Source organism: Manihot esculenta, chromosome 11 (genome assembly GCF_001659605.2).
Source record: "Manihot esculenta cultivar AM560-2 chromosome 11, M.esculenta_v8, whole genome shotgun sequence".
Classification (NCBI taxonomy): domain Eukaryota; kingdom Viridiplantae; phylum Streptophyta; class Magnoliopsida; order Malpighiales; family Euphorbiaceae; genus Manihot; species Manihot esculenta.
In genome coordinates this window covers 32,026,984-32,053,633 of record NC_035171.2, presented here as the reverse complement: position 1 = coordinate 32,053,633, position 26,650 = coordinate 32,026,984, and the positions used below count along the sequence as shown (strand labels likewise).

The 26,650-nt window shown below is 31.2% G+C and overlaps 4 protein-coding genes across 5 annotated transcripts; 2 read left to right on the top strand and 2 right to left on the bottom strand.

Annotated features, from left to right (window-relative positions):
- Positions 1 to 2,904: 2,904 nt before the first annotated feature.
- LOC110625719 (cyclin-dependent protein kinase inhibitor SMR2) lies at positions 2,905 to 3,270 on the top strand. The gene has a single exon (XM_021771346.1). The coding sequence runs from the start codon at positions 2,905 to 2,907 to the stop codon at positions 3,268 to 3,270; it is 366 nt and encodes a 121-aa protein (XP_021627038.1).
- Positions 3,271 to 8,430: 5,160 nt separating this feature from the next.
- LOC110627214 (histone H2B.4) lies at positions 8,431 to 9,476 on the top strand. Its single transcript, XM_021773498.2, has one exon. The coding sequence runs from the start codon at positions 8,462 to 8,464 to the stop codon at positions 9,161 to 9,163; it is 702 nt and encodes a 233-aa protein (XP_021629190.1). The 5' UTR covers positions 8,431 to 8,461; the 3' UTR covers positions 9,164 to 9,476.
- A 2,503-nt stretch (positions 9,477 to 11,979) lies between these two features.
- LOC110626454 lies at positions 11,980 to 18,354 on the bottom strand. Of its 2 annotated transcripts, XR_006352547.1 has the most exons (9): positions 18,200 to 18,354; positions 16,377 to 17,464; positions 15,834 to 15,952; positions 14,208 to 15,080; positions 13,810 to 14,113; positions 13,267 to 13,432; positions 13,043 to 13,109; positions 12,646 to 12,751; positions 12,475 to 12,520 (listed from the first exon to the last, which is right to left on the bottom strand). XR_006352547.1 is itself a non-coding variant. In XM_043961811.1 (8 exons), exons 2-8 carry the CDS (start codon positions 17,181 to 17,183, stop codon positions 12,403 to 12,405), a joined length of 2,493 nt encoding a protein of 830 aa, XP_043817746.1. In that variant the 5' UTR covers positions 17,184 to 17,464; positions 18,200 to 18,354; the 3' UTR covers positions 11,980 to 12,402. The 2 variants fall into 2 exon arrangements, 1 of the variants encoding a protein (XP_043817746.1); XM_043961811.1 differs by lacking the exon at positions 13,043 to 13,109 and having other exon boundaries at positions 11,980 to 12,520.
- A 5,835-nt stretch (positions 18,355 to 24,189) lies between these two features.
- On the bottom strand, positions 24,190 to 25,135 carry LOC110627007 (uncharacterized protein At1g08160). Its single transcript, XM_021773223.2, has one exon. It carries the CDS (start codon positions 25,042 to 25,044, stop codon positions 24,439 to 24,441), a length of 606 nt encoding a protein of 201 aa, XP_021628915.1. The 5' UTR covers positions 25,045 to 25,135; the 3' UTR covers positions 24,190 to 24,438.
- Positions 25,136 to 26,650: the final 1,515 nt, after the last annotated feature.

The following is a 26,650-nucleotide window of genomic DNA, read 5'->3' as shown; positions in this document are numbered from 1 at the left end:
TTATTTCCTAATATAGACTTGATGCTATTAAAGTATTAAGATATGAATTTCTTAAACCAAACGCTTAAACCAATTTAGATAGAAGCATTTTCCAACGACAGTAGAAGAGACCCAACAGCCAACTGCTCAACGCCAAGCAGAGAAGAAAGCAGATGGAGCAAACAAAAAACAAAGACCAAAAAAACAAAAGAGAGCAACTCAATCTCACGGATAGCAACTCCTCACCCTCATTGCACCAAATGCGTACCCTATCTAATGTTCTTGCTTTTACCCTTCAATCTCCTTTATACAAGGGATAAACAAATTTCGCTAACATATCACTTAATAACATATAAAATATAATTTAAATATAATCTCCTAATAATCAAAATTTAATTTCTTTTTAAATATCTACTAATAAAAAAAAATTAAACTGAATTGAGTGGAGTCAAACTTTAAAAGAGCTCATCATTTTCAGTAGACTTGCAACCCTCAACCTGCTTTATTTGGTATATAGGATTCCATCTTAAAATTAGTGCCACAGTCTGATTCAAGAACATATCAATTTAATTGAAATTGGTTGAATTTGGATTTGAATTGAAATCAAACAGAAATCCGTTGGTTCAATTTTAGATTAAAATAGGATTTTTTTTTTCTAAAAATGAGAAAGCATGATCTTCACTTAATTGATTGATATTGGTGATCACGTCCTTAAACAAGTTGATTAGCTCAAATATTAACCTACCCTACAATATAATTAAATTTGAAATAACATTAATTTGAATCCAAAGTCAACATTAACAGTAACCTTCAATTAACAAAAAGCTTTAATTATAATTGGGTGCAAACTGCAAACTGCAAACTGGAATATTTTGTATAATATTCTAAATCCAAGATGCTACAATTTAATTATAATATATTGAAGTGAAATTTTCTAATTATATAACATTTTCCCTGTTTTACGAGTTATTATAAAAAATAACATGGTTTAATCCTTCAATAAAAAAATTTTTAGGCTGCATTCGTTTTACAAAAAATACTTTTTAAAAATTATTTTTTATAATTTTTAATATTTAAATATATAATATGGTGATAAATATATTTAAATAGTTTCATATTCTACTCTCTTGTTTTCTAATTTTTATTTAAAAAAATTACTTAAATGTTATTGTGACCATAAAATGAGCAATTTTGCTGTATCATTTGAAGAGTAATTCAGTCAAGTGATTTTTTTGTTTTCACATTATTGATATTTTTTTCTTATTTTACGAATTAAATCATCACAAATCTACCTATAGCGTTCAAAATTCACCAGTGATGCAAGTATTTTATTTAATAAGGGGCTAAATAAAATTTGAAGGTTATTAATTTCTAAGAAAATTATAGAATTAAACAATGGTCATACAGTATATTTTCTAAGATAATGTGAATTTAGTTTCAATTAATAAAAATAAATTTTCTCAAAAAAAAAAAGTGTAGGGGAATATATACCCCAAAATCCCGGGGGGCAAATGGCTACGAAGGGTAATCTAACAAAAAGTCTAGTCCATAGATCTATGAAATTGTTAAAGAAACAAATAAAAAATAAGGAAACTGATAGATCCCTCTGCCCTCAACTGCTCTTTGGTCTGACTGCAGACATACACTCACAGTCAACAATTAAACTCTTCAAACAAAAATCTCTCTCCATTTCTTCATTTTTGCACTCACCAATCACATGAAACAATGATCGAATGCCATTGGTGATTGCAAGACAACTAGAGTGATAGCATGTGCACTGGAACCGAGCTATTGAGGGGGAAAGAATTCTAGGTCACCTTCAAGTGTCAAATAATGGCACACGTCCAAAAGGGTATCCAATGCCCTTGGTATAAATACAGACAAGTGAAGAAGAGGGTAGGACGTGACAGCTGAAGTGGGAAGAGAGAAGATAAGATAGATATCGTTTACTACGTTATCATGGGATGCTCTCCTTCGTCTGCCGATTCACCAAAAATTTTTCTTCATTATTTTAGTTTTTTATTATATATTATGCTTATCTCTCAATAGACATAATCACATGGCTTCATTTTTCTTATACAAATTATATATAAACATTTCCTTTCTTTGTTCCTTCATTTTATAGGATTCTATTAACATCATTGTCTTCTTCAAACATTTCTTTAATATAATAATTAATAATTTTCATTATTGCATTATCTTTTTTTCACTGTAATAAATAATTTACTTACATATAGTAAGATATATAATTATTTTTAATCATTTTCAAAATTATAAAGTTTAAATTTTTTAGTGAATGTTTTAATTTTTTTTCTTGCATGATTAAAATATATATTTACATAATCAACATTGACTTCAAAAATCACCAAATTATTTTGTATTACAGGATCTCTAGCTAAATGTCCATATGAGCTAGCTCATCCTTTCATTCTCAAGACAACGTAGCCTAGAGGAGAAGCAAAACTAGAGGGTGAAAGTTAAAGTGACAGCACGTTTACATATCTATCACCATGAATGCTGGTTCTTAGCCATCCATTTCAATTAGGTATAATTAGTTTGAGTTCTTGATGACCCTACCATTAATTTACAGGTAGTAATCCATAAATGAAAATGGGAGATATTCATTTATTAGAGAGATTGCACTAGTGCATTTCAAAACAAGAGAAGGAAAGATGGAAGAAGGAAGCTAATGTGAAAGAAATAGTACAAAGAAAGAAAGAAAGAAAAAGAATAAATAAAATAATAGTACATTTGTTGCAAGCAAACTGTAATAAATAGACATATTAGCTTTCAAAAGATAAGAAAGAAAAATACTACAAGAATACAAATTGTCAAAACTCTCTCTCTCTCTATCTATCAATCAATCTCTCTCTATCTCTGAAACTTCTTCCACTACAAGTTTCCATAACTATTCCTTCCATTTCCATGTCTGAAGATCACAAACCCCAGCAAATTCTACCAGAACTTGATGAAAAATCTGCAACATCACAAGGTCTCAAGCAAGATGATGGTGATGAGATAGTTGCTGCTGATGAAGAACTCGTGTCATCAAATGATCAAGAAGAGTGCAAGACACCAACTTCTAGTGATCACAAGATACCAAGAATTCGAAGCTGCCCACCAACACCGAGAAAGAAGGAGAGAAAATTGTTGTTGCAGAAGAGAAAATTTTCTGAGATGGAATTCTTTGAAGCTTCTAATAGAGATGAGGTAGAGTCTTTCTTTCGATCAAACTTTGAGCTTGCTAGAGTTGAATCTTGCCGAATGAAGAGAAGATGTAGAAGCTTTTGATGAATCAAATATATTTTCTTTAAATTTATGATCTCTTCATATATGTAGATATGAAATATCTGAATTTTTTTTTATTTATTTATTTCTCATGTATGAATTATTGTAAGTCTAGCTAGCTAACACTTATTATCTGTTTAATTATACTTTGTGATTTTTGTAACTATCATAAATCATCTGATATTATTGATTATGATATCCATTTTATTTTTGCTTTTGCTTCTTGTGTTAGTACAATCTCTTTCTTTCCTTTTCTATCTATGCAAACAAAATTTGAATTATTGCATTTGTCGAGTCGTTTTCTTCCTCTTCATATACTTTTATGGATTACTGCAAACCAGAGGGAGAGAGAGAGAGAGAGATTCACGGAAGTTGATACAGCAGCAAAAGAAAGGAACTAATTAATTTGCTTGATGATTGATGAAGATTAAAGATTTGATGCAGCAGAAAGCACAGTGATTATTATTAATTCTAGGGAGTGGCCTCCTGTAATTGATATGTCCTTCTCTCTTATTTCTTGTATGCACAACACATTCAGCTGCATCACAGTTTTCTTCACAAATCCAAACATAGGCTCATAACTTAGTGGCTCTACAATAATTTCTAACTTGAAAAACCTAAATTAACCCATTTGGGTATAATTTAATTGGCATTTTGACCATAAGAAGTTGGGAGATTTTTCAGTTTAAATCCCACCATATATCCACCATGTGATGTCTACAATCATTTGTAACTTGAAATTTGAAACTAAACCATTTGGGTATTACAGTTTAAATAATTTGGCATTCTTCCCATAAGGAATTAGGAGAAGTTTTTTGTTAAAATTTCCTTCTTGTGTTTGGGGAGCTGGGCATCAAAAGGCAGTAGCCCATTCATCGTGCATAACAATTTTATTTCAGCCTTTGATCATAGTAATTTTTATATAGATTTCGTTATAATCAATTATCAATACATAATCATTAGACATATTACAGCTGCATTGAATAATTCAAGGATTGCGGGTGATCCATACTCTTGCCATTTTAGAACCACTATTGTTTGGTGGTATAGATAAAATATTACACTATAATAAATTTGTAATAAATTTAAAATAAATGTGTGGGTCTCGTTTATTTTCCACGTTTATTTCATTATAACTGTAAATATTTTGAATTTTTATAAATCGGATGGAGATAAATATTCAATATATGATGGTGCTGTGATGGATTACTTTGGTATGCACACAAAGACAATTTCACATTTGTAGATACCCTTTGGAATAGTAACTAAGTGAGTTTCCTCTAAATGTCCAAAAAGCTGTCTGCTTCTGTATGTAAAGATAATAATTAATTAGACCAACCCATGTCTATTTCTGCATGTGTTCATACATATGATTTGTCTGAATGTCCAACAATAAACAACACGCAATTAGGAGCAGATTTTTGTTATATGAAGAAGAGTTAAAACTACCAACTGTTTTCAACATTTACATGCACAGTAATTACCTAACTCAACAATGTTAAATGTCTGTAAGCTGGAGGAAAATGAGGGGAAACATCATATATTGTTTGAATTTTAATGTTTGCTTTGGATGCCTTTAATTTTGTCCTCCTTCCTCTCCATTGCACAAACTTGTACTGATTTTATGTTTCTCAGCTGTGTGCACTGGAAATTAACTGATTTTGCAACTGCAATAACTGATTTGAACAGTTTCTAACCTCCACCTACCTAGGTTTGCTTTTTAATTAAGGTACTTTTTTATTTTAACAACATTCTTAACAATTATAATAAATAAGCCTCGTTTGGTTCAAATGGATTTCAGAAAGTAATTTAATTGGGTGAAACAAAATAACTTACTACTTTTCTATTAAAGGAAGAAATGCTTTCAACCTCCCAAAATATCAAGTAAACATGCTAATCAAATACGTATAATTTTAATATTTTTTGAAAATTTAAAAATATCTAATTGAGTTATCCCAACTAAATAAGACATAAATTTTATTCTCTCATTTTTTGGAGAGAATCCTACTAGAGTTTTGACCTTGTTGAGTGTTTAGAGAAATATTTAAATAGAACTCCAATTATGCATGTTGTTGTGAAAAAGAAAAAATATGAGAAGAAATTTTAAGAAATAAAATAAAATTTTTTGTAATAGTCATATTTAATGGAGGAGGTTTCTTTTAAAAAATGTAAGATTTTTGGAAGTTTGGAGTAATTGGTTCTTCTCAAAGCCTCCATTGACTTGATTTGTGTTTGCTTCTAGGAGTTGCCCTCATCTTGGAGGTTTTATTTATTTATTTATTTGTGGTGGCTACAGAGTTGGAGAGCTCTTCTTTCGATTTTTCTTTTCTTTTTGTATTTTAAATTATATGTAATTGTATTAAATATTCTTTTAAACTTATTTCTTAAAGCCTGGTAATTAGGATATCAACCGCCTGGATATTTTTTTTTGAAAATGAATATTCTTCTCTTATATGCAATTAAAATCTCTGTAAATATTTAATTTAATTATTTTTATTAATATTTTTTATTTAAAATAAAAAAGTAAATTCATTTTAATTTAAAATTTTATTAAAAGAAATTAAATCATGCATGTGGAATATAAAGATTCATTTGAATTTTAAAAAATAAAAAATAAAAATCGTTCTAAATGAGAACTACAAGTAAAATCTTTAATTTTTATCTTGGATTTTTTAAAGATTGAATGTAGACAAAATTCGCTCATACAATTTACCCAAACTATCTCATTAATCATTATATGAAACTTATTATTCCATATTAATTTTATATTTTTATAAAAAAAAATTATTAAATTTTATATCGATTTAAAATAAAAATAATATATTTATTATAAAAATTATAAATATTTATTTTTAAATTAATTCTTAAATATAATATAATATAAAAAAAACTTTCTTTTTTATTGATTAAATTAACTTAAAACATTTAATATAGTTAATTAAATACTATGAAATTTACATATTATTAAGATCAATAAGACCTTTACACATACATATAGAATCAATAAAATTGTTTATTAATATTTTATTTTTTAATGTTATTTTAAATTTTTTTATTTAATATTTTGAATTCGAAGCCGAAAGATCTGATAATCAGAAATAAAAAGAATCTAATTTATTAAATTTTTTCTAAATTTAATTAATAAATTTTAATTTCAGAAAAAAAATAAGACTTATTTTTTTTTCCAAATTTATTAGAATTGAAGACGGAAAAAGTAGGGGTGTAATCGAGTCGAGCCGAGCCGAGTTTTGTAAAGCTCAAGCTCGTTTATTAAAAAAGTTTGGAAGCTCGAGTTCGAGCTCGAGCTCTAATATTTGATTCGAGCTCGATTCGAGAATTAAATATTATAATCGAGCTCGACTCGTGAAAGACTCGTTCGATTTAATAACGAGCCTAATTCGAGCTCGAACTCGAAAAACTCGATTAAGAAGCTCATTAATAAAACTCGAACTCGAATTCGGAAAGCTCGATTAAGAAACTCGTTAAAAAAGGTCGAGACCGAACTCAAAATTAAAAAGTTTGGTTTGAGCTCAAGTTCAGGCTCGAGCTCGAATTAATAATTACATTTTAATCAGTTTTTAATCATCATTAATTTAAATAATATATAAAAAAAAGAGAGTGTACATAAAAAAATTTACGTAACACAATTTATAAGTAAAATAACACAAATAAATATAAATTCAACAACATAATAAAATTAGATTACACACAAAATTTAATATCAAACGAATAAAGTTGATTCCAATTTTCAACAGTTGAAACAAGCTAATATAATTTAATTATCTTCATAATCATCTTCATGCTTGTTCAATTAGTTAACTTAAATTTCAACTTTAACATCCATATAACCTTAATTAATTATTATTAATATACTTTGATAATTATTATCATCTTTTATATTGTATGCGTAATTATATACAAATTTTTTTTTATAATTATATTTTAATTTTAAAATGTATATAATTTTTACAACTCAATTTATCATGTAGTACTATAATTTTAAAGAATACTTATTATAATAATTAATATTAATTATTTGTGATTATATATTAATTTTATGGAATCTTATTATAATAATTATATACAAAAGATTTTTATAATTTAATTTTAAAGAATATTAATTATAATAATTAATCTTAATTATTTGTAATTTTCAATACTATAATTTTCAAGTATTTATAATAATTTAAATTTTATAACTTTATAGTTATTTTTATTTTTTTAATAATATATGAACTTGTTTATAAATTTATTTAACGAATTGGTTCACCAATTTATTTAAACAATATTACTCACGAGCCTATTTAACGAGCCTGCTCGTGAGCCTTCTCAACGAACCTGCTCGCGAGTCTTCTCAACGAGCCAGCTTGCGAGTCTTCTCAACGAGCCAGCTCGCCTAAAAACGAGCCAGCTCGCGAGTCTTAATGAGCCGAATAATATGGAGCTCAAGCTCAGCTCGTTTAAGTGACGAGTCTCAAAATTGAGTTCGAATTTGGCTCGTTTAAAAAATAAGCCGAACTTAGTCGAATTTTTATTTAGTCAAGTCTCGAGTAGTTCACAAATAGCTTGACTCATTTACAGCCTTAGGGAAAAGAAGTGCATGTACTGACAGCTCTGAGAAGACACTGGAAAAATCCTCGTCTCGATAAGTGGAGGACTTGTCGAGAATTATGTTCTGTTGGTCTGCCAACTTTTAAAATTATCCACTCATTTCAAATTTAAAAAAAAAAAAAAGAATTGATTGGTTTGCTTGTTTGTGGATTTGATTTTTGTTCCGATTTAAGTCTGATTTTTTTTTAAAAAAAAAAATCTATTATCTCTTAATTTTGGCCTAATGGAAACACCTTTGCATGCTTTAAAAATAATTAATAAATTTTTCAATAATCTGATAATAAAATGTTATAGAAAGTGAATAATGAGAGCACTGTATGTACTAGCAATCGGAGGCACTGTATTAATCCTGAAATCTATACTTATCAAGCATTACCAGTTACCATGCCCAAATTTACCCCACGTAGCCATTCTGTCTCCTATACATTAGACACCTGCCCTTCCACTTGTCCACCTCTGCCAAATTCTACCACCTTCAGCCAGGCTTCAGCTTGGCTATAAATAATTTTACATCCTTAGTTTCGTCTTTTAAATTGATTTCAAGAGGGAAAATTTATAGTTTTTGAGAGCGTACAACAAGCCCATGGCCCCTAAGGGGAAGAGGGGGAAGAAGAAAGTTTTAGGGACTGTGTTGAGGTCTAGTAAGAGGGTTATTAAAGAAACCGTGAAGATCGCTGTTTTTGAAGGAGACACTCAAGAATCAACACAAGAAGATCAAAATGGAGATACCGAAGAACTTCCTGAAAACGAGCCTTTGGTGGTCAGAACCATTCCTGTTGAAGAAAGAGTCGAGGAAGAAGAAGAAGCCCAAACAATTGAAGTTTCTGTCAAAAAACCCAAGGAAGAAAAGAGAAAGCAGGAGAAGATAGAAACTCATGAAGAGAAACAAGAACCAGCGAAGACTACAAAAACAAAGAAAAGAACCCAAGAAGAGAAAGGGCAGGAGAAGAAGAGGAGGAGGAGGAGGAGAAGGGGAGTAGAAGAAGGTGGTGAAGGTTATAAAAGATATGTGTTTAGGGTTTTGAAGCAGGTCCATCCAGAGCTCAGAATATCATCAATGGCGATGAGTGTTATCAACAGCTTGATGAAGGACATGTTTGAGAGGATTGCTGATGAGGCAGCAAAGCTTTCACAGCACAGCCATAAGATGACACTGTCGTCTAGGGAGATTCAGGGTGCAGTGAAGCTGGTTTTGCCTGGAGAACTTGGGAGGCACGCCATTGCTGAGGGTTCTAAAGCTGTAACAAATTATATGTCTTATGAAGCAAAAGGATCCAAGGCATAGCATCATTCAATTTGAAATATAGAATCAATAGTGTCTTAATTTTAGGATTTTCTTTTCTTTTTTTTTAATTTGGCTTGTAGTGTGTTAGAATTTGTCTTTGAATTGTACATGGGAAGCCTAAATTTTGGAGGAATGTGCATGTATATATGCTTTTAAGGTGTTTAAGCAGCTAGCTTCTCCATGCCATGCATGACTTCAAATCAACGGTAGAGTTTGATCACGGCTGTTGAATATTCTTATTGTGGCAATTGCTGCACTTGATCAAAATACACTTAGTCAAATCTTTACCGTCTGAAGCAACTTTTGAGGAGAATTATAATTCAGTTCTTGCAGTTTAATGGGTACTCGAGGTTTTGAAATTAATTCTCTTGAGATTATAAGAGATTAAAGAGAAGATTGAAGAGTTAATGGCTAATTTAATCACAGATTTAATTGTTTTTTTTCCTTTGCTTTATATATCAAGCAAATAGGACTGGCCAATTGATGAACTTTTTATAGAAGAGGCCACTTGGTCTTCATAGAGATTTATACTTGGGTCATGCCATTGGAACTAATAGTATGAGGGAATTTACTCGATTCTGAAAAATATTAATAAGCGGTTTTCAGGCTAAATGCTGCAGAATGAAGAGAAATGCTTCATAATATTTAATAAATGTTTTTGGCCAAATGCTTCATAAGGAAGAGAAGAGGGAATTTACTAGTTGAGGAAATTTACTAGTAGGCCAAATGTCGCAGAAGGAAGAGAAGTGGGAAAAGAAGCTGCTCTCCTAACCGATACAGGTGGTGGAGGACGTTTATCAGTAGCAATGCCGCAGAAGGAAGAGAAGTGGGAAACGACTAATTGCATTTTCAAAATTAAAGAACTCATAAATTTTCTTTTCCTATAGTAATTTTCTTTTTTTTTTTTCAGGGGAGAACAGTCGTAAAGGCTTGAACCCATTAAAATAGTTTTTTATTATTATTATTTTTAAGAGATTCTGTAAAAAATTTTTTTCCAGATTTCGAACTGAATTAATCAATAGATGCGCATTTAGAATAAATAAAAATTCCAACGATCAGAATAAATAAATAATTCGATTTCTATTGGGCAGAGTTTTCGGGAAGAGAGAAAATTCCCTTTCTCTTTGTTACCACGTAGGATAGAATTTAGATAAATCATACACAGATCAAAGTTTGTTTTTCACTTATTATTTTGGTCAAAATTTAACTGTGTTAATGACACGGTGGTTGGGGTTTAATGTCTAAATAAACATGCCCAAATTTTTTAAAACATAAATTTTAATTAAAATATTGACAGATTGAAATTAACATGGTTACATGGTACATTTCGTTACAAAAAAATAACTTAAAATTAAATTACGTTAGTAATTCTGACCTGATTTTATTTTATAAAAGTAATTTTTCGATTCAGACTTAAATCGAGCCATATTCAAGCCGGCAATGCTAATACCCATAACAAAAAACTTGAATATGGTCATTTTTAACTAAAAAGTTTCGATTTCAGCCACTTTTGTTAGTTAAAAAATTGGAATTTTAATTTTTGAATTAAATTAAGAAATTTAGCAAGAAATAAAAAATTAGATATAATTGGTGTTTGTGGTTTTCTATTTCTACTTTGCTAAAATAAATTAGTAAATCGTTCAGCAAAAGTGCTCTCATATTGTCTATGAATTTTTTACGAAACTCGAAAAGACGAACGTCTCCTAAAAAGAGAAACAACTTAGAGGTTTTGTTTGTCTTCTTTATCTTTTTTATCTGTTTATTGTTTGTTCTCCCAGCTTCTTCATCTTGCTCTCTTAATTGAGGTAATTTCTTCCTTTTTTATCCCTTCCTCTTCATCGCCATAGTCTTATTCAAAATTATTTACACATTTTCATTTTGTACTTTTAAAAAACACATCATTATTCTTATTCTTGTTGTATTTCCCAAAATTATTTCTTATTCAGTTGTTCAATTATTCTAATGAAAAAAAGAATGGAGAAGTTTAAGGTGTGTTTCTTATGATACTATGATAGTAGGTTTTTTTCATTTTTCCAATTTCTAGAAAACCAAAATCCAAGTCATATCTTATATAAATTGATTTATCCAAAAAGTTGCCTCAAGGAACGAAAATCACTTTTTGCAAAAACAGCATAAACAAACTGAAAAACCAAATACAATTCAGTCACCCAACATTAACCATATTTTTTCAAACTAGTTACCCTAGCCATCTAAATCAATAAATTAACTCACAAATTTTGATTTTGGACAAAATTAAACTTAAACTAAAACTGCAAGATTAAAGTAAACAAAAAAATACTATTTCAAAAAAAAAAGTAAACAAAAAATAAAAATAAAAATTAGCTAAATTGAACATTCCTGACAGATGCAGGGGTGAAATTAAACAATTAGCCAATTTTAGTTTACACTTTTATTCCTAATCCATTTTCAGCTTAATGCAAACCCATCTAACAGTCTTCTAATCCATAACCACAAATCAACTACAGTATCAAAAATTTCATGGCATGATTATTTTGTGTGACCCGAAATGGCATACACAGAAAAGAATAGGAAAAGTAACATCTATTATCAAGGACCTAGTAGATAATCATGTCTCTCTTACTAGACTCAAAATAATTAGCTTTTAATTTCTCAATATCAACCCAGATTCTTGTTGGAAATCACTAAACCTTGTCATAAAATGTTGAGTTTTATCATAATGCGTCAATATTTTAAGCCCTGTGAAGGGTAAAATCAAAGCATAATCTTTTTCCATCTCTCTCATATCTCCCAATAATTGAGCAATAAAAATGAGCAATTTCAGGGGATACAATATGTTAATCAAAGAAATCAAGTTAATGAAGTTGCTATAAATAAACTTTACAGCGTTGTGCAAAAGCCCATTGCTAGGTACCCCACTAGAAGTGGGAGCTGTCAGGGATCAGGGAATGGTCACAAGTCACATATATATCCTTTGTACATCTCAGGATAAAAAAGTTGCCTTCAAAAACTTTCTCGGCGCTAATAATAAAACGATTCTTCCACTCAAAATCTTTATTCAAATTAAAACGACAAATAAAAGACCCCCATTGTCTAGTCACTCGTACAATCAATATGTATCAAAATCATGGCATGAGAACCCAGGAAATAATAAATACCTGACCAGGTCCCAGAGCAAGAACTGAAATTGCCCAGTATTGTTAACCCGAATTTCTTTTCTTCTACTTTCTGATCCCCCGTTGTCCTTTTCAAGTATCAAACTATAAGATGGAGTAAGCACGGATGACCTCAATTACAGGTGCCCTACACATTGGACACTTATCTCCTTTTTGGACCAACTCATTTGCACATGTTGAACATGTGCACATGTGCCCACATCTGCAATGAGAAAAATCCAAAACAATGCAAAATTATATGAACAAGAAATAATACATATTCTTCTCTGGCTAATTTATGCTTCAAATCAAATATTAGACAATCATATAATTCTGCTCAAATTTTACCTGTACAGCAAAGAATCTATATTTCTATCACCACAGACACAGCAAATTCCTTTCCTCACATGATCCCATTTAGATCTATCCTCTGGCAAACCATTCTCGCACATCCCTGCCATAGAACAAAAGCATTTAGATGGTCAATTCACAAGTGACAAATTAAGTCTCCCAACAGAGTGCAGGAGGCAAAATGATCACTAATGAAAAATTTGTCATCCGGAATGATAATTTCAATAAAAGAATCCTATGGAAAAAAAGTATACTCAAATGTGGAAAATGTATCAAGTGCATTGCATGTATGGAAAAGTAGATGCACGTACTAAAAAGATGACAGTCGAAATTTGGGAGCAAACATGTCCAAAGAATAGTTCTTCACATGAAAAAGTAACAACATGAATAGTACCTTTCTGCTAAAGCTAACTCAAAAGTCATCATGATCTATGTGACCCTATCTTCAAGGAAAATATCAACTGAGAGAAGAAATATCTATTAAAATCAGAAAACTATACACTAACAAACTACATCCCAGACAATATCTCAAACGAGTTATATTTTGACCTAAAAAGAATCAGGTAAAATGGAGTGAGCATAAATTATGAGAAATTGCATCAACTTCCATGCATGCACCTGCTGAACCAGCTGAGCGATTCAGAGCAGCTGAAACTTCTTGCCTAATTGACCTCTGCAGCTCAAGTTGCATGTCCATGCAGGCTTCCAGCATCCTCTGCATGTTATTCATTCTTTGTTGTAGCCTAGCCATGTCAATCCTCAAATCATTAATGATGTCCCAGTCCTGCACCAAATGAAAAAACATGTTATAGTTGAAACAAGAACTCATTGCAACATTAAAGTTTCAGTCCTTGAGAAAATAAGGGGGAAAAAAAAAAGAATCAGTGCTGATGAGAAAGAAAAATCTAAGCCATGCAATTGCATACAGACAAATAATCTCACCATTGAATGTCTAAACCTAATTCCCATCCAATATATCGAATTCATGATTTGTGTATAAAGACACTCAACTTTCCAGAGAACTCGTCAAGTTTTTCATAATTTTCTAGCTTCTATATGCTAAATGTTAAATGTCTGAAAGATGAGCACGTGTTCAATCGTTCTATATGTGTTGTAAAAATAATCTAACTTTTGAAAATCATTGAGGAAAAATAAACGCACAATTCCGAAGCGTTGATGCATGTCATGCTGTGACCATGGAAAATGCTGCGCTTCTTGGTCCCAGAGCTGCTGTACAGGGGGAATTGATGAGGAAGGTAGAGCGTGTGGAGAATTCTGAACAGAATCTTGCTGACCCTCATTCTGATCCCCACTATGCTGCTCTTGTTCTGCTGATACTGAAGTGGGCAATGTTTCTTGCAGTTCCCAATCAAGGGGAGCATGGCTTTGCCTTTCCACGTAAGATTGTATCAATTGGTCAAGACTCTCACGGAAACCACTACGAAGAAGAGTAGAAACACTTCTCCTACAACATAAACAACAAAAACAAAAGTTTGATCAAGCATTTCATTGAATTAAATTAGCCAAATGAACAAGACCTCCAATAATAAAACCCTTACCTATTAAGGAGTTCCCTAAGTTCCATACTGTACACATTATTATCATCAGATAAATAAAAAGGATCCATCCTCCCAACAGGAACAGATTCCTGTTCAGAAGGCTCTTGTAACCAACTTTGCACGGTCTCTCGAAAACCACCATCATGGTGCCACATCTCAGAGGCTTCTTCTCTATCATCATTTACCAGCCACTCATTAGCAGCAATTTCCTGTTGATGTCCATCAATGTTATCGTGAATACTATCTCTCCATTCATTAGACCCTGAGCCTCCATCTTCACTTCCCAGAACTTGACTCTGCCACTGTTCCACTAGTGCAGCAGATCCATGCTGATTTGCATCTTCAACTGCATTGCCTTCTAAATCATCCACATGATTGGATAAGATGGGGGCAGAACTTTCATTCCCATTTGGCTCTAATTGATGAGAAAATACTTCACCGGCTGACGGCAGAGGAATATGCTCTCCAGCTACATTTTCATTGGTAACTTCTCTCCAGTTTGCATTCACCTCTTCTCCAGTACCATCTCTGCTTTCAACAAACTCAGTACTCATGGTTTGTTGCCTGTCACTTATCTCATTCTCCGAAACTTGTCCTGACCCCACTTCTGAAGCAGAAGTAGATTCCTGAGAACTTTTATAATCAATGATATTACTTCCTAAATCAGTTTTACCATCTGATAATCTATGGTTGTCAGTTTCCTCGGTATTCGACTCAGTTTGTTCATAAAATTCATCAACGACCTGTTGTGAATTATTTGCTTGAATTTGTTCACTTTCATTACCATTAATCTCAATGTTAGAAGAAGTATCAGAAGTGCTGCTGCTTACTTGACCACATATAGAATGGTCCAATCTGGAGGAAAACCCTTCCCTTCAAGGAAGAAACAGTTTGCATATTATCATTAATAGAATGTACTAAACTACAATGTTAATTATGAAATCAACAGGACAGAAAATATCAATTTGGGATGCAGACTATCACTCTTTCAGTCTATTTTTGGATCAGCCTGGAAGACTACGTCTTAATTTTAGGACATAAGCAACAGATTTCTGAAACATATCTTGTTTTAGAAAAAGGGTTACCAAATTTTATGATTTTTCAAGCATCCTGTATAGAAATATTCCTTGAAAGCAACCAAAAAAAGAAAAGCATATTCCACTCGGATGAAAATCACAATATGAATAAGTTTATGTATTCAATTAAATAGCAGAACACAATGAACACTTCAAAATACTGAAACCAAAATCAACTAGATGAGCATACAAAATCTCTCAGAAACAAGCAAGTCTAAAATAAAATTTCTTCTATTTGAATTTGATTAAATAACAAAGACAAGGAAACAATCCCCTTTAAAAAAAATTCCAAGCAAAATTGAAATCCTTCCTATCAAGCAAATGCAACCCCATTTTCAAATCCTCATCACATAATACTTTTAAAAGAATTGCAAGAACTCCATAATTAATTATGAACATTACAGGCTCATAATGGCGAATCCATTCTCTTTCCTATAATCAATTAAGATTCTCTTTTAATTGACCGTAATCACAATTCTTGTGAGTGCATGTGTGCTTTGAGAGAGAGAGAGCACAACATATTTGAAGATGTGCACAAGGATCCAAATACCTCAAATCAGCTACTGTATGTCTTTGCCTCAGTAAGCCCAGTTCACTTGCAGCTGTTGATGGAGGTCTCTTATCTTCAATTATTCTATCATTTCGCAAGAACCTACCTCTAAGTAATGACTGCAAACCGATGTAGAAGGATCAGTAACACAAATAATAGAAACACAATAAAGTAACCAACTCAAAGTCAGATATTGCAACAGCAAATTACAAGAAGGTTTAACCCAAAAGTGAGACAAACTTGAAATATGCCAGCATTACAACAATGAGACGAGAAATAGGCTTGACTTTAACAGGAAACAATAATCATTTCAAGGAGAGTGTAAATCATATTTTCAAATATCACTGAATACCATACCAGTGCACTACCCTCAAGAATTTACATCTAGAAATAGAATCTCTAACCACTCAAGTGTGTTTTATACATTAAAGATATATGTTACTTTGAAAAACAGATAAGAAACAATAGCATACACAGTGTTCAAACCAAGAAAGAAACAAGATCCATCAAGGACTAACAGAAGGACATTTTAAAGAAACTCACCTGAATGCGGTTGCGATGAGCAAATTGTGATACAGTCCGATGCTCCAACAGAACTTGAAGCTCATGTTGCCTCTCTCTCTCAGCCTTTTTAAGCATATCGAGCAGAGCCTGTCTGCCACATAATCGACGTATGCCCCTCCGTGTATGCTCAGTTTGTCCTACATTGGGGTTAACAACTGATCCATCAAGAACTTGTTCTATTTGGCCTGCAAGTTCACCATCATGCTCTTCTCTATTGTCAATGCAAGTACCTCTCTGTCGGTTGTTCATTTGTACCCACTCCCTTATAATTCTGACCCTCTCCTGCTCAGTTTCACCAAGCCATTGTGCTCTAGAACTAGTGCTCCTCCAGGAAATATTAGATGTGCGTTCCCTTGCAGCGCAGTTCATCCATTCCTGAAAAATCTGCCTTACCCTTTCCCTTGCAATCTCACCCAGATCAGATGAATCTTCTTGTCCATTCTCTGACCCAATTGGACCTGGAGACCATTGTGCATAGTCATTCTCACTCACAGTCACATCCTCTGAGATGCCACTGTGCTCACTACCATGGATTTCAGACATGTCCATCCTTGACAGATCAGAACTCATTCCATCACTTCTATTGTTGAGCACTCTCCCACCAAATCGCTCTCGGGCATGACTCACCACATGCACATCCTCAAGCTCCCGCCACATTTGCAGGACCGATGACGCCCGGGTTCTACCACTACTACCATCACTCCTTATTGGAACAGCTTCTGATTGAGGTTCTCTTAGGAATGAGGAATCAAGTACAGAAACATTGTGCGGACCAGCAATAGCCATTAGTCAAAATTCCAAACAAACAGTCAAAACCTCTCAACCATCTGCTGTAAAATGCATGAAAAAAAGTGCATTTATTTGCAATAAATATATGCAGAAGATTGCTTTTAAATCATTGTATCTATTAGTTTATAACATGAGATCAACAACCCTCCAAATCATGATCTTTATCATTATCAATCTTCAGAAGCCAAAAGGAAGGCAATCAAATGTAGACACCAAAGGGAATCAGCATTAAACTTTTCAATTCTTCACGAGAAAACCTCTCCACAGAAGTCTCCTTCCTGCATCAATAAAAATAACATCACTTCTCTACTCTTAGCATAGGTGCTATAGAACTTTATAAAAACAATAATAATAATAATAAAGCAAAAAATATTGAAAGTACTCCAATTTTGATACCTTGATAAAAGTTTCACAAAAAGAAAAAGCTACCTAAATCCAAACCTCAACAGTACAAGAGCCAAAGGCTCATTGAATTGCTAATCCACTGTTTGGTTACAAGGAATAATAAGAAAAATAAAAGGAAAAAAATCAAATAAGAGTCCCCATCATGTGGTAGGCTGATGCAGTAGCCTCATCCACTCAGGTAAGTCACCAAAACAAAATATAAGAATCCGTTCAATTCCCAATCCCTCTGGCCTCTGTTTGGTCGCTGAGAAAATGCACGAAAAGGTGAGAAAGCGAAACCTTATACTTCACATTTTCCATTGTTAGCAAACCAATACATAACGACCTCCAATTTAACGAACTCATATCAAGCAGCTGAATTCCAAAAATCCATAACAATTTATTTCCCATTCGTTTTCTCACCTTTCTCAGCAACCAAACAAACCGCAAACAAGAACCGAAAACCATTACTCAAACCAACATTACAAAAGCTCTGCCAAATCAAATTCCCTCAACAGAAAACCAAATCAAACAACTCAAACCATCTAAAACAAGAGCAAACGCTCCATTTTTAAATACATCGAAGAGAACTCCTAGAACTAATCATATAAAACCACTCCAAAACTTACCACTGAAGCTCTTCCCTTGATGATTTCGAAGTAAAGAAAACGAAACCCTAGCAAAAGAGAGAGAAAGAAGTGTGAAGAAAGAGAGAAACGTCAAGAGAGAGAAATGAGAGAAAACAGAGAGAAAGAGAGAGGGAAGAGATTTATTTTAGAGCAATAAATGGGAAGGTGGACACGTCATCATTTCACAGTCTTAAGCCCATAAACCTTACCGTAACACTAACGTCTAAACTTTTAAAAATATATTTGAGGTAACGAAGGAGCCGCAAGGGTTTGACACGTGGCAGCGTACTTTTCTTTGTGGAAATTTCTCAAATCTTGAGCGGGGCTCAAGGGGGAGTGAAAAATTGATGAAGAAGCTGAAAGCACGAACTAAACGACACCGGATCAATCGCTGTCGCTTTTCACTCTCCGGTCCATACGGCGCCACTGGAAGCTAATCGGTTCCGTTCATCTTTGGCTTTATTTGCGGAGGGGCAATAATGGAAGTTTAAGTGACGGGAGTATTAACGGCACGTGACGGCGAGTTTAACCGTTACGAGTGGGAAATAACGGCTATTTAAAAGAGAACTTTTTATAACAAGGTTGATTAGAGGCTCATTCCAGGAAAGTGGAAGAAAGCCTTAGTAATTTGTCTTCATTAGAGGACACTGAGAGAAAACATGTTAAAGAGATTTTGATTTGTACTTAGCTTTTAGCTCAAAAATTAAGGTAATTAGCTACATTATTATGTGATTAAATCTTGTGTTTTTGTGCAATTATTATGATAATTTTCAAATAATAATTTATATATATATATATGAGATTTTAATTATTTATAAAATTATAAAAATCTTCCTGAGAAAAGAACTCTCAAAGCTTAAAATATCTGCTCTGATCCTACCCTTTGTGTCTCGGTCATTGCCACTGGACAAGCATTATGGCTATACAATTATTTGTATCAGATCTTAGCTTAGAACTCTTTCATATAATTAGATTTACCCAAAAATAATAATTTCAAGAAATTAAAATACATGTTTTTCATGCATTTTATTAAACATTTAAGCATTTGTAAAACAATTAAGTCTGATTTGATTCAATAACTAAATAAACATCACTCATTTCATAGCTGTATATTTAAATTTTCATACTCATAATTTTTTATTTAAAAAATATCGTATTTCAAAAGTTAACAATAAAGGGTAAGTATAGAATTGAGTAAAACAGACAATAAAAATTAAGAAATTTCACAAAAGTGTTTCTATACCCATTAAAAATAATTTTTTATTAATTTAAATTTAAATTTAAATTTAAATGTGAAAAGTAATATAATTTTTATTAATAAATATCATTTATTTTAATTATTTGTATGAATTGTACAAACACATTGTGTGTAAGAGTTAATTTAAAGTCTAAATCAAGTGAAATAGGTTGTCATGAAAGCTCTCTACCTATAATGTGGTGTGAACTTCAATACATTAAAATCTTTCTTTTGGGCAGGTGAGTTAGGTTCATGAAATGTAAGAAATAAGCTTACATTTTAAATGGACCACAATATAGTGAAAAAAAAAAAAAAGCATAATCAAATTTACAACAAATCAATTTTAAATCAAAGTATGGATATATTATAAATATAATTTTTATTTACTACAAATTAATGTAAATTGTTATGCCAAATAATTTGAAAATGAATTAGTCTTTAATTTTTTTAAAATACATTTTTTTATAAGAATGAGAGATTAAACTTGAGACACCTTAAAATTTAACTTAATTTCCTTGTTGTGGAATAAAATCCAGTGTAAATAAATAAAAATATTAATAATTATAAAATACAAAAAAGTAAACTGTATAAATCCACTTTTCAGTTTGAGTAAATACCCAGTTAGGGCCTCCATTTTATTTTATAAATCACATAAAAAAGGCACAAAATTTCAATAGATTAAAAAAATATTAAAGCAATTTCCAAAGATGAACATCATTTTATGGGTATTAAATATAATAATTAATAAGAAGAAAAGGTGCATAGTCAAGTACACTTGACTTTTGGGAGCAAAAAGCCTTTGCTTACTTTTATACTTATATATACTTTGAGTCTTCTTGGTCCTTCAGCAACCACCAACAAATTTTTTAGTTGGTTAAAGGATTGCAACTCATAACTACCTCTCTTTGAATTTCTAGTTTAAAAATTTTTCACTTTTTGGGTTTTTGAGTTTATTTTGCTAACTTACACTTACACTTAACACCTTTAATAGAAAGAATCCCAATTTTACTTTAACCAAAAAGTAAGAAACAAACACATTTGCAATTTTCAATTGCAAGCATGTGAAAATTTGGTCCACTTCTTTCCTGAAATTTGAATTTTTTTAGTTGTCATTTCATCATCCACCATCCAAGTTTCATACTTAAGGATGATGATTACCCATTTTTCTATAATATCAACTCAAGTTTTAAGCAATACCCATTAATTAAATCACCCAACAATCATAATAAAATTTTTCAAAATTTTATCAATAAGATATTTTCTTATTAAATTATGTTCATTAAATCATTTATGAGTGATATTTTAATTGAGTCAAATTTTGAATAATAAAGCAATAACTAGACTAATCTATATGATTTTTTATATATAAAAATGAAATAGATAATACAAGACAAAACCCATCAAACTTTATGAATATTGTATAAAGAAATTGTCTTTTTCAATTTTTATTATTTTTTATTTTAAGGATAATGAAAACTTATTCAAATGATATAATAATAGAAAAAATTATTCAATAATGACTCATGCATGATAGAATTGTTAATTAGACCACGTTGGTGTGTCTTGAACATGTATTACCAACAGCAAATCAATCATGCAGTCTTAATATATAATGATTAATCATAATAAAAAATCAGAAAAATATATAGAAATTTGGAGAAATGCATTGACTGAATTGGTCTGTTGGTTAGTTCAACCTCTGAACCAAGTGAAGCTTATAGGGTTGCATTATTTAAGGGGCTTTAAGACCACAACTTCGTGGCCAGCCATGAATCAAGGGAGGTGAGTTGATGAAATAATTAAAAACTAGGGCTTAAAGGGCACATGTATAGTGAAAATGATCGAGCCATGAGGTGGGTACTGATGATTTTGAAAGTTGATACTGTTGGATACTTGGCTAGCTACATGCTACCAAATCATATATGCACCTAATCGAATCCGCATCTTATATAATACAATTAGTTCAATTTGAATTTTGAACTCAAAAATCTCTCGATTTTAAAAATTGACTCTACGTGCCATTCACTGATAACTAAATTACTATTGATAATATAATATATATGAATCTACTTTAATACTCACATGTACAATCTATGGAACAATACCAACATTCTACGCTTTCTCAAAGTTATTTTTTTTAATTTAATTTAATTCGACCATTTTTTTCCCTCAATTTTAATTAGCTTATATTAAGCATAATTTTAGTTTTGATTCATTCTAAGTTAAGTTAAAATAAGAAAAAATTATTAAGATATAAAGTCTAATAATATATTATGAACAGTAAATTATATCAACAGTTGCAGATTTAATTTTACGCTAAGTTGACTGAGTTGGCCACCCAAAAGTCGAGGTTTGGAGGTAGAGCCTCTGAGATGAATTTTTTTAAAAATTATTTTATCTTTTTATATTTTTTTTAAATATATAAATATAATATTTTCTTAATGTATTATATTAAAAAATTTACAGAAAAATAAAAAATTTCTAATCGCCGTGAACATAATTGGTGTATTAATTTCTTTTCATGTGATTATTAGATTTTTAACAGAAATATATCTAATGATCTTTAATAAAAAAAATATTTAAACTTGAAAACATGAAATTAACTCAAAACTTCACTAATAAACAAGGGAAAAAATATCTAGCAAAAAATTATGTATTTTAAAGAAAGGTGGCATAGAATCCATGATTACAACTCAACAATTTGTACTTCATCTTAATGTACAAACTTGCATGGATCTAAGCTCCAAAGAAACATAAAGGAGAATCTTCCTCATAATTGTACAACATGGGTAGTTGTTAGCTAGCTAATTTGAAGTGCCCACTGAGAGTTGCTAAGAGGGGACAAGAGATGAAGTTGAGTTTTAAGAGAAGAGCAACAACAAACAACTATCAAATAAACATAAACATGTTAATCTCTTAAGTGTTGAGGAAAAAGACAAACGAAAAGAATTAAGAAAGTGGTAGAAAAAAAAAGTATAATTGAAGCTTGATGGGCCTTTGTTTAAAGATAATATCACACATGTGTGTCCATTAACATTGAGACATGGGGTTATAGAATTATAGATATGCATCCAATGGAAATGGTTCTATGAGTTAGGTTGCTTGTCTTTCACTTGATGGATCCTTGTGTGATGATAAATTTCTCAATCTATATGTTCAAGTTATATTCATATATTTTTATTTAGTGATATTAAAATTATTTTTAAATTATAGAGATCTAATAAATCTGATTAATTTAAATTTATACGGATAAATTTATTAAAAAGTATAAAAACGTAATTCATTTATAGTCAGAGTCCATCTTATCTCTTGATATATTTGAAATGGTAATATAAACATTAAAGGGTACAAAGTATCTCTAACATTGTTAAAGAATTTGGGTTTCCTTGTTGGCATAATGAATACCTAGGGTTTTGTTTCTCTTATCCTATAGCAAACACTTGATGCAGATAAAAATGATGAAAAAGATGGAGCCATGGAGGGGTCTGAAACAGTGAGAACAGCCACCCAGAAATGGTGGCTTTTAAGGCTACAATATCAAATCATTGTATGTACATTTTGTAAAGAGGTTGGATGAGCACTTGGACCCATCCTCTTTAGGGTCCCAAAACATGGGTTTGGCCTTTTTTATATCATGCTAAAACTTCTGCCTGAAGAAAAATATCCTGCATTTCTTTTTATTGCCAAAATAACACATATTGGATTTAAGAAATGCTTAGGTGGTATTGTAGCAGTCATATTGGGTCATATCTTATCTGGCATTTCTGTTTAAGTTACTCTTTCCCTTTAATTCTCCCCTCCTGCTTTTGACTATAAACCATATCTAAAAAGAATTTTTCATGAGTAGTTGAGTTCAATCTAATTCAATATTAGTCGAGATTTAATCTCACAGTAAACTAAATTACTCGATTTTAATTTGATTTCAAATTAATTTAAACTAATTTAATTAATTTAAAGTTTATATAGAATCGTTTTAATTTAATTAAAATAAAAGAGTAATTAGTCTTAATTTCCTCATTGATTATATATTATAGGCACAAGCAACAAAGCATCAAATGCAAATGTATAAATTACACTCAATATTAAAATTAAAGGTGTTTTCAATATCACAATTCAAATCTATGTATTTGATGTGTGATTAGGAGCAGTCCTTTTCTATAGTTGGCATTTTTGGATGTAATTGTTTTCACTTGGAGTGAAAGGTATCCCTCTATTCCCATTTTCTCCAAATATCTATATCATCTCACCCTTTAGTTCTCTCTTCCTTTTTTTTCTTTAATTCCGTTTATTTGAAAAATATGTTTTTTAGAAAACGTGCTCTATTGAAAGTATTTTATATAAAAAATATTTTTCAACAAAATATTTTCCATGAACAAACGGAACCTAATTATTTATGAATTTTGCTTTTCAGTTTATACTGAGGCCCAACCCCTTAGTTTATGCCCTAGGTGACCAAGTGGCTCTTTGACAAAAGCCCATAGCCCATTTCCCTAACCTAATGGGCCTCACTAATGTATGATATCTTACCAAGGAACAACAATTCAACACACTTTGGGTCCCCACTTTCCAATGTATTGTTTTTTTTTTAAAAAAAAAATTATAGGAATAAGATAAATTAAACAAATATAACACGATTTTAATTGAAATTCGAACTCGAAATATTTTACCTCTTTAAAAAACTTTATAATCAATTATGAGAATTTTTATTTAACTCGAATCGTATTAATATATTTTAAAAATTTAAAAATAAAAATGATGACAACACCTTAATTATATTTAAATACACAAAAATCAATCCCTTTTAATACAAGAAACGCAATAGCCATATAAGAAACTCACACCAAATTTATAAAAAAAAAAGTAAGAAAAATAATAAAATCAAGTCACCAATATCAAGAAAAAACAGATATAAAAAGAAATCAAAGAAGACAAACACAAAGATAGAATAGATAATCAAGAACCTAACTAAGAGTCATCCCTATAAATAAATCAAATTGACACTTCAGTAATCTATATCACAGTAAGTCCTCTGAGAAATCTTTGAAGAGGAGAAGTGAGCAATCACAGAAGGACACAAAACTCTAAGAGTTCGATGCTTGGTCTTCCATATTCCAACCTTAAACCGAATCCTTGCCTTAATCCTGACATCTAACTGAATCTTGCCTGATTGTTTCTCGTGTCTCAAGTCTTTAGACAAGCCACCAGACAATGCAGCATCTCTAGCTTCAACCTTTGTCTCTAGCTGAGTCACATTTCTTCTGGGTTGATGAAATGGCTCAAGGGTATTGAAAGCAATGGTTTGATCATCATAAGATAAAGAAACATCAAAGGAATCATAGTATACAGACACTCTTCTATTAGGGTTATGAACCGTAATCTTAAAATCAAATGAAGCATTGAGGTGGTTGTAGTTGAGGTTGAAGTTACTCACTGTGCCATTTTCAATGGTGTAAACGAGCTGTTTAGGCTTGATTATTAGCCAAGTGATTAGCACAGCTAGACCCATAAGGACTATCAGGGCTAGTATCACCATAGCTATGACTCGAAGCAGACTTGAGTGGCCTGGCGTGGCTGCAGCCGGTGGTTGGGTGGAAACACTATTAGCCATTGTAAAGGAACTGATGAGTTTGGAGATAGCTGTGATCAAATTCTTGTTATAGTTTTATAGAGGATAAAAGGGTTAGGATTCTTTTACTTGAGAAGAAGTTAAACTTAAACCCATTAATTAAATTAGTCCAAAAAATAATCCAAGGTTTTGCTTTTGTAGGAGAAGAGCAGCTGATTGCTAGACCCACTATAATAAATCAGAGATCTGCTTTGGACCTTTTTCTCTTAAAATTTTCTTGTAAGAAACTCAAGAAATCTTGGGGGTCTCAGGTTCCATTGTTCTTTTCTTCATATTGAATGCTTCATTATTCATTAATTAGTCCATTTGGGTATGCTTAAAAATGATCATTTTGGGAGAAATTACTTGGCTATATATATATATATTTATATACATAGTCTACTTTATGATCTGTGGGAATATGCTGTATTTATAATCAAATATGAAAAGAAGAATATGCTTCCACCAGACAAACTTAATCCATTGATGCCTTATGTAAGCCACAATCATACACTTCTGCTGTAGACAGAGAAGTTCTTGGATAATCAGATTGTTTGAAATTACTGGTTTTCTGAGTAGACTACCACTTTAGACCTTTTTGCTGCAGAGCTGATATCAGGACTTGAAATCTTCAAAATAAAATGGTAAATTAAAGATTTTTTTTTTTAATCTTAGATATAAATGTCTTCTTCCTGCTAGCAAGAGGAGGCTGAGTGTGTTTGTTGCAAATAATCAATTATGGTTCAAGTTTGAAAATACCCAATTTTAACAATCATTTTTGGTTGTGAAGTCATAAAATCTATTTAATTATATAGGCTTTTTTTTTATTCTTTTTGGTACAATTTCGAGCTTTAATTTGCTGTATATACTCTTTTTGGGTGTAGGTATCCAGTTTTTAATATAAGTTCAATATAAAGGATATATCAACTAATTATAATCCCATTTAGAAAGTTAAAATTAAGGTTATAATTTATTTAGGGATAAGAATTCCATATTAAACTCTTGCACTTATTAGCTAGAGTTTTCTGATTCTGTGCTTCTTCCTATTTCTGAAGGGTCTATTTAAATATGGAACTTTTGAAGCAATACTTTATTTTCCATATTGATTCTTGCTTTGTCTCCAAGTAATTCCAAATTCCAGCTTCCTTTCATTTTTGCCAAACAGATAGGATAGGGATGGCCACCAGTCTGCTTTCGGTTCAGGGGCAAATCAAACTCTCAATTTCTCTAATCAACTTCATTCTAATTCGGCTTAAATTCGATTTCGTACGTTTATATAAATATGTAACGGTTAAATTTATATCAAATCTAATTTACTCTAAAAGTAAGTTCATATAAACGTAACGATTAAATTTATATCAAACTTAATTTACTCTAAAAGTAAGTTCAATAAGAGGAGTGTCTAAAACTCTTATAAAATATCCTTTTAATAGATAGAAGACTCTTTTTTTCAAATTGATTTAGAATTCAATACATCTTTTCACTCGTTAAATTTAGATTAGGTCTAATTCATTTCAAAAGCTGCCTCCCGCCCAAACGAGTGAAAGTTTAAACAAGAGAATTCCAAATCGATGCGAGTATCAGCTTCTTGGAAATTCTTGGAAATTTC

Excerpts from the sequence above, each read along its gene's own strand:
- LOC110625719 (XM_021771346.1), top strand. The coding sequence starts at position 2,905 with ATGTCTGAAGATCACAAACCCCAGCAAATTCTACCAGAACTTGATGAA.
- LOC110627214 (XM_021773498.2), top strand. The coding sequence starts at position 8,462 with ATGGCCCCTAAGGGGAAGAGGGGGAAGAAGAAAGTTTTAGGGACTGTG.
- LOC110626454 (XM_043961811.1), bottom strand. The coding sequence starts at position 17,183 with ATGGCTATTGCTGGTCCGCACAATGTTTCTGTACTTGATTCCTCATTC. Across the intron at positions 15,081-15,833 it reads CATACAGTAGCTGATTTGAG|GGAAGGGTTTTCCTCCAGAT; the intron begins GTATTTGGATCC and ends TCTTCCTTGAAG. Across the intron at positions 12,752-13,266 it reads TCGCTCAGCTGGTTCAGCAG|GGATGTGCGAGAATGGTTTG; the intron begins GTGCATGCATGG and ends GTTCTATGGCAG.
- LOC110627007 (XM_021773223.2), bottom strand. The coding sequence starts at position 25,044 with ATGGCTAATAGTGTTTCCACCCAACCACCGGCTGCAGCCACGCCAGGC.